Raw genomic sequence first — 15,109 nt, 5'->3', positions numbered from 1 at the left:
TGTTCCTATAGGATAGTTGCCGTAGGGGTAGTTTTATGGGGATAAGTGTCTGGGTGGCAGTTGTCCGGGGTAGTCGTCCTAGGGGGTAGTTGTCTGGGAGGTAGTCCGAGAGGGTAGATTATTGGGGTAGTTGTCCGGGGGTAGTTGTCCCAGGGGGTAGTTGTCCTAGAACCACTGCACGGAAATAGACTCAAATGTTCAGCGACATTTGCACTTTCTCTAAGAGAAGAGCCTTTACTGCTTTGGTTCAAGAGTCAATCGATAGTACCGAATCGGAGAAACAGCTTTATTTCTAAAAATTAGGGTGATCACACTGCCTGTGCAAACAGTCTGCCCCGCGAACACACACACACAACAGCAGTCAGTTGGTAGAAATAGCAATTTTTGTAAATGTATTTAAAAAAAACTAAACAATATTTTTAAATTTTTATTTTAAAGGCATGTGGGAAATATGTAAATTATTTAATTAGAAGATTTTTTTTCAGCCATGTGTGACATGGCCCGCTGATCGCCCATTGACTCTCGCTGTTATTCGGCGTGGTGAAAAAAATGCACCTCAATGTATAAAAATCCCCTACAAAAATGCAATATCCTCATGTGTTTTACTCATTGAATCAATTTGTTATTTACACTCAAGGTAGCCACAACTGTACTGGGATCACCAAAGTTTTTGCCACTCTAAAATTCAGTCTCTGTGGAATGTTATGGCCTGTTGTAGGGTTTCTCGGAAAATCGTCTTAAATCCTCAAATCTGACATCTTTTAAATATGCAAATATACTGTGATATAGCTGAAAGTCTACAAAATTTTATAATATGATCGTTTTTTCTGAATTATTTGTAAAACATATGAGGAAATAGCTGTGACGGTGATCCAAGTAATTTCCATCGCCATATTTTATTTTAAAAATATTTGGAATTTAAGGTTAATATTTGGTGTAAATATGATCTATGAATATATGATTTAAAAAATGCCCCCAAAATGAACAGTTTGATTTTCTTAATTTGCATAATGAGTGCACGAATATATAATTTTTTGAAATGACTTAATTTGCATATTTGATGAATATTCATGATTTTTTTTTTCTTCAAATGAATTATATTTCCATACCTTTCTGATATTCATAGGTTTCACTGATGTATCATGTTCGGTTTTGATTTAATTACATATGCGCATATTAATTAGGCGGACTTAGTTATTTTCACAACTTTTTTATATCTGCAGATTCGCAAAAATGGCAAAAGTGACTTATTTTGTTGGCTTCTGTTTTCATAACGGTAATAGATCTTTTTTGTATTTTTTACCACAAAGATGATATTTTAGTGTCTGATAATTTAATATATTATTTGTGTCCAAGAAAGTGATGAATTAAGTTGTCAACTTTGTCGAATTATGCCATTTTTGCCATTTTGACCATTTCTGGCAGGTTTTCCGGTAATTTTGAGATATAAAAAAAAAAATGGTATAAAATCACAACGCATTGACCGATTTCAATTCTGTTTTTTGTTTTTTGAAGCTTTTATAAAGCTTGCTCATTTGCAACCATCAAATAACATGTGTTTGTTGTAATTATTTTTGGTGTGCTATACCTACTAAAATGGATTGTTGGTCAAGTTTGATGTTGAAAGGCGGGGGATTTCATATAATAACTTTTCTTCAAATTTTGGCATTAAACATTACTTTTTCAGTGTTAATATCCTCATGCTGTATGAGCGTGATTAGTAGCAGAGGTAGCAAAACGTATGCATAATGATGTTTGTTTTGATACTTTCATTTCCTTTCTTTTTCTTAGGCCCTGCGGCACCAATTATTAGAGCTGTTTGCCATGTTTCTAGTAACGGCACAACTTATTGGAACGCCAGTATAAGATGTCAAGATGATATCACTCGACAATTAAATGGAATATTGATGGCAAGTTACACCATCATTACTTTAGATGCTCTTTCAGATATGAAGAGGTAGACCGCGGCGGTTTGTATTATTGTGTGAATAAATGGCAACTACGCGCAACAGAGGTTCTATGGCTTTCTCAGTTCTTCACGTCTTCTGGTCACACGAACTTGCAGAATGGTCTGGTTTAATAATAATAATAATAATAACAATAATAGTAATAATAATAATATTGGATATTTATATAGCGCAAATATCCACCTGCAAGGTGCTCAAATTCCTAACTACCGGTACCCATTTACTTCACGGTGGTGGAGTATGGTAAATTTAGATCAATGTCTTGCCAAAGCACATTAGTGCCGTGGCGGGATTTGAACCGCGGACCTTGTGATCGACAGTCCTGCGATGTATCCACTCGTCCATGACACCTCTGATGTTTTTGTGAAGAAAAAAATACCGTCTTTGTCTATTTTTACCGACACTTTTTGACGTTTTTAACTTGTTTATAATACGAGATATATAATTACAAGGGAGTTCAGAAGAAGGCCACCGATCGACACTTCGTCATTGTCTGATCATATTGTAAACAGATAAGCCTTATCTCTAGGACAATCATTGAAAACGTTGTGATTATTTTGCATTCAGTTTACCCGATCTTTCTAAGCGCCATGAGCACCGAAAGGTGGACCTGTGCGCTATACAAGTAGCCACTATTATTATTATTATTATTAATAAAGGGGCCTGTTTTCACAAAATATCGTTTAGCCTGACGTGAAGCACTCGACCTTTTGTGAATAAAGGGATACTTTTTACAAAAAAGTATCCCGACAAACCGACTTGACGCGAAGATCCGATTGAACAAAATAAGCCTACGCGTATTTAAATTTACGTCATCATAAAAAGAAAGAAACAAACGCCGCTGATTACCGCTTCATATCTAAACGAATCACTTACAGAAGCGCGATACCAGGGGAGTGGTTGCAGAAAGGGGGAGTTTCATTAAATTATTAGAGAAAGAAGACGATTCGTTGTACCGTTCTCGACTCTAAATCCCTGTCTGAATTCAGTTCACCCTCCCCCTCCCCTCCCCCTCCCCCTCCCCCCTCCCCCTCCCCCGCCCCACCGCCCCTGGCTACGCACCTGGCTACGCACCTGTGCGTTTTGCAGTAAAGAATACAAACGACTAATATGTGTGTCTCTTTGTACTTGAAGAACGGGACATATGATGCTAATGTGAAAGAGGTTGCTGAAGAAGTTTTTACAATAACCCAGAACTATGAGGAAATTGAAGATGAAGACATTGGCTTACTGTATGAGATCCTGCAGCCCATAAGGGACCTGAATCCTGATGCAAATGTGAGTTAGTGGGTCATTTCCCTTCCTCTCACGTATCTTATCTTATAGAAGCAAATCATTTTACCTAAAGAAGGAGAATGAGCATGTTCAAACACATCTGTATTGCTAAGTGTGGGAGAGAAATTCTTCAATATTATTATCGAAAATCATGCAATGAAAGATGAATGATAAATGGTATACTTTGTATTAGTATTAGTAGAGTCGCAATGGCTCAGTGGTAAAACAGTGGTTTCTTAACCGGGAGGTCCGGCTTGATGGGGCTTTTACTTATAAAATCCGGGGCCAGTACGGCGAGTAAAAACAGACATTTTGGGAATTTTCGGCCGGTGGCCGACTGGCTCCCGTACAGTTCCTACGGGACCGAAACATTTTTACCAGCCGTACGGTGCTGAGTTGGCAAATCCCAGTTCTCCCAGCGTTTTCATCTGACTGTTAGGCAGTAGAAAGCCCGTTAAGGACCCGTGAGGCACCATACGGGTCCCATTCGGGCTCCAGACGGTGCCCGGATGGGTCCCTCACAATTTTTTTTCTTCAATTCTCAATGGAGGCGCGGATGTCAGATGACACGTAGTTCAGTGCACCGCACGGCACCAAACCGGGCGTCTGAGGATCCCGCCCGGGACCTGGGAGCCATTTGGTGCACTTGTTCATCGAACGGAACCCGTAAGCTTACCGCCTGTCACCCGGCCGGCACCTAGCCGGCACCTGGCCGGCACCTTCACGATCGCCTTGCGTTTTCACTCGACCAAGTTTCACCGGGAAGCTCCCGGACGCCGCAGAATATGTGATCACACATGCCGTAGAAATGAAAATCGGAAGGGTCCTGGACGGTCTCCAAAATCCACGGCAATCCGTCGGGTAGGAAATATCGTACGGGGCACGCTGTATATGTGACCTAGGCATAAGGCATTATTAAATCATCATTATGCCTAGGTCACATATACACCGGGCCCCGTACGATTTTCACTACCCGGCGACTTGCCGTGGATTTTAGAGACCGTACGGGACCCTTCCGATTTTCATTTCTACGGCATGTGTGTTCCATTTTTTGCCGCGCCCGGTAGGTGCCAGATGAAAATTGGTCGAGTGAAAATGCAAAAACGCCCATAAGGGGGTGCCAGTCGGGTTCCGGTCGAGTGCCAGACTGGGTGCCCTGCGGTGCACTGAACTATGTGTCTTCTGTCATCCGCGCAACCATTGAGAATTGACAGAAAAAGATGTCCGGGTACCGTTCGGAGCCTGCACGGTAATCGTACGGTGCCCTACGGACCTTTTACGGGCTCTCTAGGGTCTAACGGTCAGATGAAAACGCCGGAAGAATTGGGAGCAGCCAACTCAACACTACGGTTCCCGTACGGCTCGTGAACAATGTCCCGGCGCCCCTAGGAACTGTACGGGAGCCGACCGGGAACACAAATTAAAAAATGTTTGTTTTTACTCGCCGTACGAGCCCCGGATTATAATTATGCGAAAGCTCCATTACCAAGACCCTGGTTGCGTACTTATAATCATACAGATCTTTTATAGCAGTCAGGTAAAAAAAAAACATATATCAACCCTAACTTATAGTAAAGGGTCTGAAATAAGAAGCTCAACGTATTCTCAGAACCCTGCGCATTCGTGTCTCCAATTACGGCTTGTGAAGTTTTGGCGTGGCTCGTTTGTAATGAACGCAGAAAGTCTAATCTCTTTTGTTGTGTAATGACATTTACATTGTCTTTCACAGGTAACCGGTCTCATAGTGGGAATAGTAAACAACGTGATGTTTGTCGACGTGGATGTGCTAGCCTCTGCCCAAGAGAATGGAAATTATACTGCCCTCATCGTCCAGGTCTTAGAATCTCAGTTGAATACCGTTGTCGTTGGTAACAGCACGCTTGACGCAGCTTACCCCAAAATAGCAGTTCAGGTAAACTAGACCTCAACTCTCACAATTCTTTACATTCTTTCTGCCCATATTTAGATAGATAGATAGATAAATGGTATTTATTGATTCATTTCCATGTATCGCAGTTACAAGTAACTGAATTGTGCATTAATAAAACATTGATGGTGAAGACAATTATACATTTCAAGTGATATCACAGTAAAAAGTAACTGAATTGCACATGAGTAAATTGCTGGAAAAAAGCAAGTATACATTTCAAGATGTCACACTACAATCTACATAATTATGAAGAGCGTGTATATACTATATACCATTAATCTTATACAATATTTCAATTTAAAAATTTGAGTTAAAAAGAAAGAGAGATGGGAAAGCAGGAGAGAGAGAAAGAAAGAGAGAAAGAGAGAGAGAAAGTGAAAGAGAGAGAGAGAGAGGGGATAAAGGGGACAGATGGACAGAGAGGGAAAACAATTATGTACATGTTGATAAAATACAAAGATACATTGCAAGACAAATATGAATATTATAAGGTGAACATTAGAGATAATAACATATAAATATAAATATGCATCGCATTCTTCGTGTAATAAAAAATACATTGACTAACTTGGTAAAAAAAAAATCAGACCTCAAATTTATGAATTAATTATATACTATGAAATATGAAATTGTAATTTGTTTCAGAGTATATTAAATACAATCATAACAAACTTTTGTTATACAAACGGATCAAATCTGGGGTTGGGCTATTCTGCATACGTTTAGTTTTGCACCTGGGTTCAGGGATCTTGTTAGTTCTTCGTAAAGTTCTATTGTGTGATCTTTGGGGTATAAATTGTTTGAACTGGTCTGTGCATGAAAGAGTTTTTTTTAAAGAAGATAACACATAAGTCATTTCGACGACTTTCCAATGTTTGTAATTTCGATTTAGTAAGAGCGTTTGCGTAACTATGATAATCCTTTCCAAAGATAATCCTCAATGCACGTTTTTGCAATCTTTCTATGCGTTGTTTTTGTGCACTAGTGAGACCTCCGCTCCAAACTTGAGTAGCATATTCAAGGATTGGACGAATATAGCCAATAAAGATAGTAATCAGATCTTCATGTGAAAGACCGAACTTCCCCAAAGAACGGAGCATATATAGTTTCGCATTCGCTCTTTTTTCAATATCTCTGACATGGGCTTCCCACTTCAAGTCGTTCTTTAAAATGCCTAAGTCAAATTTCCCGCCGCGGCCGTGCGGTCTAAAATATCTACGGCCAACAGCAATTATAGGAAAACGCGAGGCGTATGGTAGCCTTGCGTTTTTATATACTCCATGTGAGAAGCGGTAGCATCAGTCTGGCCGCACGGTCGCCGTATGGCCCCCTTTTGGCCGCCTTGCGGCTACCTTGCGTCTGCCTTAGTATTTTTCGAGAAGCTACGGCCACCGCAGGGAAGCCCTAAGGCGACCGTCCGTCATCATTTTAAAGGCCGTACGGTAGTCGCAGATTTTCTGTCTCCACAAATTCATAATACGCCGTGCGGCTACCCTAACATAATGTGACCACTACCGTATGTGAACGTGGAAATGCTGCGGCGGTCCTTTAATTGATATTGGCCGTAGAGATTTTAGACCCCACGACCGCCACGGCAAATGTGACCTAGGCCTAACTCCCCAAAACAGGGGCGGCGATTTCTTTTCATGACCGGGTGGGGGGATGCAATGTGATGGATGATGGCGCAGTGGCGTAATGAGCAAAAACGTTGGGGGCAGAAAAATGCGTTAATTGGCGTGGGATCCAGGGGAAAACCTCCACATGGCTCATTAAGGTTAGATGAGCATCAAGGGGCGGAGCCCCCGAAAGCTCAGGGGTTTAAGGCATTAAATTAAGGTCAGATGAGCATCCATGGGACTGCTTAGGGCGCTTGGTGGGGTCCAGGGGTAGAGCCCCCCGAAGCTCAGGCATTGTAGGGATTTAATTATGGCCAGATAAGCAACCAGGGGCTCGCCTAGGGGGCCTTTGATGGGGTCCAGGAGGCAGTGCCCCGGAGGCTCAGGGGAAATTGCCATTTCAGCCACATTTGTAAATCACTGGTATCGAATAAGAAATAAACCACGTTTTAATTTTATTATTGGAGGGGGAACTTCCCCCAAGCTCCCCCCCCCCCCCATCAGTACGCAAGTGCGAGGGAGCATAGTGAATGAGAGTGGTGAAGGTGACGGAAGTGACTACCCCCTCACAGATTTTGAAGTTTTGTTTGTATTAAGAAAATTACATTCCTATAAAGCAAAACTATAGTATAAAAACACTTTACTTTTCTTTTGAAGGATATTATGCGAGGGAGCGTATGTTGAGGTGTAACAAGGTACCTACAGGCCCGGTCACACAGAGAGGACGCATGTGGAACGCACGGTCAGCGCATAGGAAATTTGCAATTTTGGCCAGTGCGTTGTCGTACGCCCAACTTTTGTCGAAGCTACAGCGAGCTGACACCAAATGCATAGCGTGTTGCTAGCGCGCTGAGCGCATACAGGGCGCATACAGTGCGCTTACAGACCGTACACAGAGCGCACATGATAACAACTTCCACGAATGAACAGCGTGTTGTTAGAGCGCTGGACGAATGGTCCACGCATGCACCGCGTTCTACGACGCACGGCCCGCGCATTGGAAATCGGAAAAGGCCGTGTGCCTAACTTTTGTCATGATTTTGGAACAAAAAGTGCACAACGTGTAGCTAGCACGCTGTGCCTATTGCGGTCGTGTGCGTGTGGACGAAATGGGATTGACGTGACACAACGCGGGGGACCGTATGGGCGAACGTGACAGGCCGTAATTTTCCGTGGATACCGTGTCAGATTTTTAAACTGTCAAAAAATTTGCCACTGCAGTCACGGTGCGGATGAAAAACCTAGTAGGCCATTGTAAAACGGGGTGAACGTAACACAACGTGACAGTCCTTAATAGGCCGTAACAAAACTTGGAGGTGGTCCGTAGTGGGACGGGAAACCTGCACATTCCTCGGCATCTTACGGTCTTTTCAAGTTGTGTCACGTTCTGACACGTTTAGTGCACGTTTTGTGACGGTTGCTTCACGGTTGCTGCGCATTTTGTCCCGTTTTGCCACGTTTTGCCACGTTTTGCCAAGGTTTGCCACGGTTCTCACGGCAGGCCAGGGTGTATGGTAGCCGTTTTATCGCGTTTAATCACGGCGCATCACGGCGTCTGACGGTTTCCGTCCTGCACCAGCACCACAACCAGTAGTAGAAGAGCAAGAACAGCCTGAAGATCCCCGCCGTTCACCCCGTGAAAAATGAAGAGGAGCATGCTGCTGCTGACCCGGTCCCTGAGCTGGAACCTGAACATGAGGCTGAGGAGGCTGAGGAGGCTGAGGAAGACGCACCAGCTAGGAGGAGATTTTAAACTGTCAACAAATTTGCCACGGCAGTCACGGTGCGGATGAGAAACCTAGTAGGCCGGGACGCACCAGCTAGGAGGAGGGCAACCCCCAGGGTCGTCACCACCTTTACGGAGGATGAGAAGGAGCCCATCGTTGACTTCCTCCAGCAGCATCCTACGATGTACTTTATTGCTTGGGAGGCCTTCTTTTTATACCGTGGGCACAACCGTGCTCCAAAGCTGCCCGGCGTCCACGTTTCATCCGTAGAAAGCCTTGACAGAACGTGAAAAACGTGTCAGACCTGATCAGAACGTGACGGGCCAGGGGGGATGTACTGGCATCCGTGGTAGACCGGGGCCGAACCGTAGTGCGCCTTGGAGCCCCAGGGACCCATCAGCCCCTTTCCCCGCACGGTCCGTCACGGATATCGTGAGAGACCGTGAGAAAACTTGACAAGACCTAACAAAACTTGAACACAGAAAAAATATTGCCAAAATCCTACGGCGCACTACGTTTCGGGAAAACGGGGCTGCCGCGGCCGCCGGGAACATAGTGTAAACGTAGCATGACTGACCTGTTGACTGGGTGCGGAAGACGTGCTTGCGGATTTGAATTTCTTGTATTTGTTTGCTTAAAAAAGGCAACAAACACCTCCAAAACGTATCTTATTTCAAAACCCGTGAATGTGTGTATATTATGATTTTGTGAAAATATGGTTTATTGTTCTTAATGTGTACTCAATTTTTAAAGCAACAATATGGAGTATTGTTAATTGCATAATCATAACTGCATACACTTACATGTAGGTGCTTGATGTACCTTTGGACACTGCTGCAGACGGCATAGTGGTCACCATGTTAAGTATGGACACCAGTACGTTAAGCAACAGTGACATCGTGGTAGAAACACACCAAGACAGACCTACTAATTCTGTCCCAAGAGACACCTTTGCCAGGGTAGTTGTACCCATCGAGGCAGCCCAAGTTTTCACTACTCTAGAGGTCACGGAAGGCCCATCAAGTTCTAACAACACTACCAGCGTAGATAACCTCGGCACAACTACTGCTTCAGGAGTGTCCAATGTTCCTGGGGAAACGACGGGTGAAAGCGCTATCGGGTCTATCAGGGTTGCTTTCGTTGTATATGCCAATGATGCCATGTTTCCTTCACCAAGCCTGGCTCTACTCAATCGGGAAATTAATACTCCAGTGGTGTCCTTAACAATCGGCGGACAGAAGATAGAGAATCTCATGGAGCGTGTCAATATCACTTTCTATAGATTCAAGGTAAGCATGGTATGAGGTGCACTGAAGAGTTGTATGACAAATGCTCTGATGTCGATATCCCATCATTAACAAAATGTGTAACTTTGGTCTTGGACCAAAGACTGTACCTTTAACTCAAGCCATAACACTAAACGTAACCTAAGAATCACTTGGATACCTAACCACACCACTATAATCATGCGTACAATTCTCACGAAACACTCCCGGAGCAATCAGGCGGTAGTAATAACAACACTGACTGGTGTTTTAATGAGTCAAGAGTCAATCAGTTACTTATTTTTTCAACGGTTTCTATGATAGAATTTCAACAACTTTATAGAAGGAAATGAAAGGGAAAATGTTTTTTTATGAGATAATTATTCAAAAGCACAGGGCACTACTTATAATGGATCAATCGCTATTTTCTATGCGGATTGCTATACAATTGTAACGCATACATTTCCTACAATTAGCACTGTTTTCCCCTACTTTAGCCGATGTTATGATAATACCCAGATGCTTAACATAAGATAGGCCTATATATTGATTATACTTGTAATATGCATGCCGTAAACGGGCAAGTGCTAAGTAATTTTGCTAATGGTTGTAGGCCGCATGTCTCTAACATCTTACATTCGTTCAAATAATTTACTGATTTCAGCTTGGCTCCCGCGATCCTACTTGTAACTTCTGGGAGTTTAATCTCGGTAAATGGTCTATGGAGGGATGTCAATTGTTACCTGATAACGCCGTCAATAGCTTCAGTGATGAATACTACACATGCACCTGCGACCACCTGACCAACTTTGCTGTTTTAGTGGTACGTGATTCCTTCCACACGTTTAAAATATCGATTTGTTGTTTCTTCTCAAACTGAATGAGAAGTGTGTTAACTTAGTTACATTAAACTAAACAACTAAGTAAACATGAGACTGATGTTTAACATATAGGATTCCTTCATGAACGCATGAGTTTTAACTTTTATCAGCAAAAGCTACATGTCATATCTTTGATGATTCACTTCATTGGTCATTCATCTTGATCGTTTTGCAAATGAAAATAATGCCGAACAGACGTGAAATTCGATTTGGCAATTTTCAAACCAAAATAATGAACAAAGATTTGTTCGTTTTTAAAGATATACAGTTAATCGTAAGAAATGCAGAGGATTGCACGGTTAACTTTGTACTTCCCATGAGGTCTTGGACTGGCTAGGTATTGGGAGATGTTTTATTCTGTGTTCCTAGCGAACAGCTAGTATTTTGGTTTAGAGGACAAGCAATGAAGGTAGAATTGGTCGGTCGTTCCCAATATCTAGCAGAGTCTTAGCCTGGCAACCATATACTCGGGACGGCCAGATATCATCATTCGTCTTTATCTAGAGGCCTCTAGTTCCCTCAAGGCTTGATTCACGTGAGTTCGGTTTAAAGGTTTGAAGATTAATTGGTTTAAAGGTTAGACAGGTTGGATTTAATCAAGAGACATGGGTAGTGAACGAATTAAATACTTTAGTGACAGGTATATTGATCGTCCGAAGTTCTACAGTTAATCACATTTTATGAAAGAAGGGATTGTTATCATCACAATTAGGATAGATAGAAATGAATGGCGTGACGCGCTTTAAAACCAATAGCAGATTTCACCTGTTACCTTTAAACCTGTTATCAATGAGTGAAATTCATAATGTATACAGATTTATTAATTCTTTACTGTATTAAATCTTATTTCATTGCTCCTGCACGCGTTTTACGCTGAAGGACATATATGCAGAGGACGAACCTCCGAAACCTGTACTCCGTTTATTGAGTATCATTGGGTGTGCTATATCATGTGTGTGTCTGGTCGTCGCTATCGCGTCGTATCTAAGTGTCAAGTAAGTCAAAAATTGTTTGTGGTTGTTGTTTTCTACCAACTCTCCCCCAAGACAATTATATGAAAAGATATAATCAGTATAAATCAATGAATTTATACAAAAACAACTGTATTCAATCATGATAATGTACAAAAGCGATTGAAAATTAAAGAGTTGATAATGAATTATAAAGGCCTACCTATATATATATTTTTTTGTGGGGAGGCGGGGGGGGGGGGTCCTATTTCATGCAAACTTTCGCCAGTCTGCTTCTGTTGTACCTCTCTAAAACTTTGGAATAGCCTACCATGAGACGAAAGAAAAGCCCCGACTGTGGCTGTCTGCAAAGTTTGTTGAAAACACACATGTTCTAAGAAGCGTTTTGAATAAGTTTTGGTTGTGTGTCACTTTAAGATTTGTTTTCTTACCACAGTGCGAGACAGTACAATGCATTAGCCGCGCTGTAAATCTTTCGTATTATTGATGTTATGATCAACGAATGGCTGTCTTTTGTATCATGAACGGTGTCTTGAGAGTTTTCATTTGGGGATGAAATAGATTGAGAGAAATTATGTCTATACAGTTTACATTACAAGGAACTGCCCTTTGTAGTACAATCAGATCAAAGATTTTTCGGTTATATCTAGGAAGCAAAAACAACAACTAGCCAGACAAAACGTACTTATGATAATATCTTTCATCAACAGGAAGATACGAAGATCTCAGACTCACAAGATTTTCATCTGTCTTTGCACCACCCTGCTCTGTTTGTACACCGTCTCCCTCGCCATCATCGCTCTCGACACTGAGTTCCAGCATGCCGAGGTCGAGTGGATACCGTGTACCGTTCTGGCGGCACTCGTCCACTACTTCGTGCTCTGTTCGCTTACGTGGATGGGCATTGAGGGGTTTAACATTTATCTGGTTATTGTAAAAGTGTTTAATACTTACATCCCGAAGTTTATGATCAAAGCTTCGATTGTAGGATGGGGTAAGAACTATTGAATTTTCTTGATAATACAACAAGATAATACACATCTAGTGCGTACTAATAAAAAAATAATAATTACAAGGGACGTGGCCTTCATAGGTGTCTAGATGACACTGACGATCACCAAAGACTTTTCAAGAACAGACATGGGTTGTTTTTACACTTGATTCCTATATTCACTATTGTGCTATTTGTCTTGTTAAAGGAGGATAGCCTCGTCATCCTTACTTACCACACCCTTAGAATGACACCGTCCGCTGGTATTACTCTGAGAGGTGTTTCCACATTTACCTATGGAGGCTAATACAAATGCTGCCTTTGTTCTAGACTGTCGCGCGTTAATGTTGCACAATGGACTGAACCTTCGCTCCCTCCATAGATATCATATGATATTACTTTACCTGATTGTTGGGTGACGGTCTACTAATCGAGTGTTGAGTTGTGGATAATTAGCCGAGGTGACGGAGATGACTCTAAACTCTACACTCTAAACCCCACCGCTCCCCTCACAACCTCCCCTCACCCACCCCAGCTTCTCCACTTCCTGAATGATCAGGACCACATAGTGTGAAGCGGAAAACGCTTTGGGCAACTTTCAGTCTTTGTTTATTATTTGCTTATACATTTATTTGTTTGATTATTAATTTATTTTCTATTTCTTTGTTTAATTATTCTCGTGTCTTTTTTTTAAAAGTTTGTTCTAAAAATTACTCAAATAGTTTTGTATTTTTTACTCCAAGGTGTATAGAGTAATAGAGCTAGTATAACGGGGACATTGTCTTATTTTCAAAATATTCTTTTGAAACTTAGGTATCCCGGCTGTGATTGTTGCCGCAACTGGGGGAATCACTAGGAACTATTATGCTGTCGAAGATTAGTAAGTTGAGCCATATTTGTTCATGAGGAATCTTGCGAAAAATATGGTAATGATGAAAAATTATTTCCTGTTTATCTATGTATCGAAGTTGGAACAGAATACTCCTACTATTTTGTATCAGAAGAATGGCTCTAATACAGCTCTGGAATAGAGGAAACAACAACATTGCTTGCGCTTGACAATCATGACTAGGGTACTGATTATTTATACTAATGCGTGGTCAACCTTGTTTTCTAGAGTCTTCTCCAAGCAATATTACCTTTTCCCTTTATCTCAATCCACAGTTGTTACATCCGGAAGTGGCCCCTCATTGGTGGTCTCCTGGTCCCAATGGCTATCATCCTCATCATCAATATCACTGTGTTCATCCTGGCAATGTGTCGTCTGGAAAATGCTGCACGAATGGCAGGACGTGTGAAGAAGGACTGCAAGACCGAACGACAAGAGACCCTGGAGCGGATCCAGAATGGCATCGCCATGTTGGTCCTGCTTGGCTTCACCTGGACTACTGGATACCTGACCCTGATCAACGTGGACTTCACTGAACTCCTTTTCATCATCTTCAACTCCTTGCAAGGCTTCTTCATTTTCGTCCTATATTGTCTTCGTAAGGCAACCATCAGAAAGCAGTGGCGACGTTGTATTTGCTGTGCACTGTTGCGGGAAGGTGGCAGCGTTGAGTCCAAAGGAAATTCTGGACGAACACCAGGATCTACGAGTGGGACTGGAGGCTCTCAGCCTATGTTTGAATCTTCATCTGCCATATCTCATACCAATCCATCTTTTGAATACGCAAATTAGATACAAAACCATCAGGCTGCGATGATTAATGTGCGTAATGTATCTCTAGTGACTAATTGCTAGAAAATGATAGTAGACACGAGCACAAAGACGTTGATTTTAATAATCAGGGCAACTTTTATACCCTAATGCATTGCCTATTGAAATTATGTTAGGATTACGTAATATGGCACAGTCGTGTTCCTACATTTTAATATGTAACGCTCAAGTCTATTGCAATTGCCTGAAGTTTTTTTTTTTTTTTAGGAAAGTCTTTGCGATCATGCTGCACATAAGTGAAATACTCAGAAATTTTATTAAAACGCTTCGTAACTTGTTATTTGCTGTTGGTGGTAGTTACTATCTGACTTTAAACAAAATGATTATGTGTAAATGAACAGAGGTTGATACACAATCATGAATGATGTGAGTGTGGGGTATTTGTTTGAATAATAAATTGGGGCTTGGTGACACATTTTGTATAAATGTAAATACATTAACGCGAAAGGGTTGTAGAGGGGTAGTATGTTTGTGTGTTTGTTTGCTTTATTGTTACACATTTCACGTAACAAGGTCGTCTCATGCATAATATTTAACAAGAGAATGCATACAACGATGATAAACATGTAACATAGATAAATGATGAAGTGAAATTATTAAGCAGCACAGCTCTTAAACTATAAGTTCCCGAATTAATTAAATACAAAATACTGATTTCTGATTTCGATAGCAAAAAATAAAGACGTAATTATCCACTCGTCCACGAAGTCAGAGGGGATATAGTAATGCTGCCGTCCGTCCTTCCTTCCTTCCTTCCTTCCTTCCA

The 15,109-nt window shown here is 41.7% G+C and overlaps 1 protein-coding gene across 1 annotated transcript; it reads left to right on the top strand.

Annotated features, from left to right (window-relative positions):
* Positions 1-3,077: 3,077 nt before the first annotated feature.
* On the top strand, positions 3,078-14,304 carry LOC115923856 (adhesion G-protein coupled receptor G2-like). The gene is made up of 8 exons (XM_030985246.1): positions 3,078-3,245; positions 4,972-5,154; positions 9,325-9,804; positions 10,445-10,603; positions 11,541-11,656; positions 12,343-12,626; positions 13,437-13,503; positions 13,788-14,304. Exons 1-8 carry the CDS (start codon positions 3,078-3,080, stop codon positions 14,302-14,304), a joined length of 1,974 nt encoding a protein of 657 aa, XP_030841106.1.
* The last annotated feature ends 805 nt before the right edge of the window (positions 14,305-15,109 follow it).

This window comes from Strongylocentrotus purpuratus, unplaced genomic scaffold, assembly GCF_000002235.5.
Source record: "Strongylocentrotus purpuratus isolate Spur 01 unplaced genomic scaffold, Spur_5.0 spur5_scaffold_14, whole genome shotgun sequence".
In the NCBI taxonomy this organism is placed as follows: Eukaryota; Metazoa; Echinodermata; class Echinoidea; order Camarodonta; family Strongylocentrotidae; genus Strongylocentrotus; species Strongylocentrotus purpuratus.
Note: the sequence above shows the minus strand (reverse complement) of the source record. Positions and strands in the feature narration are given on the sequence as shown.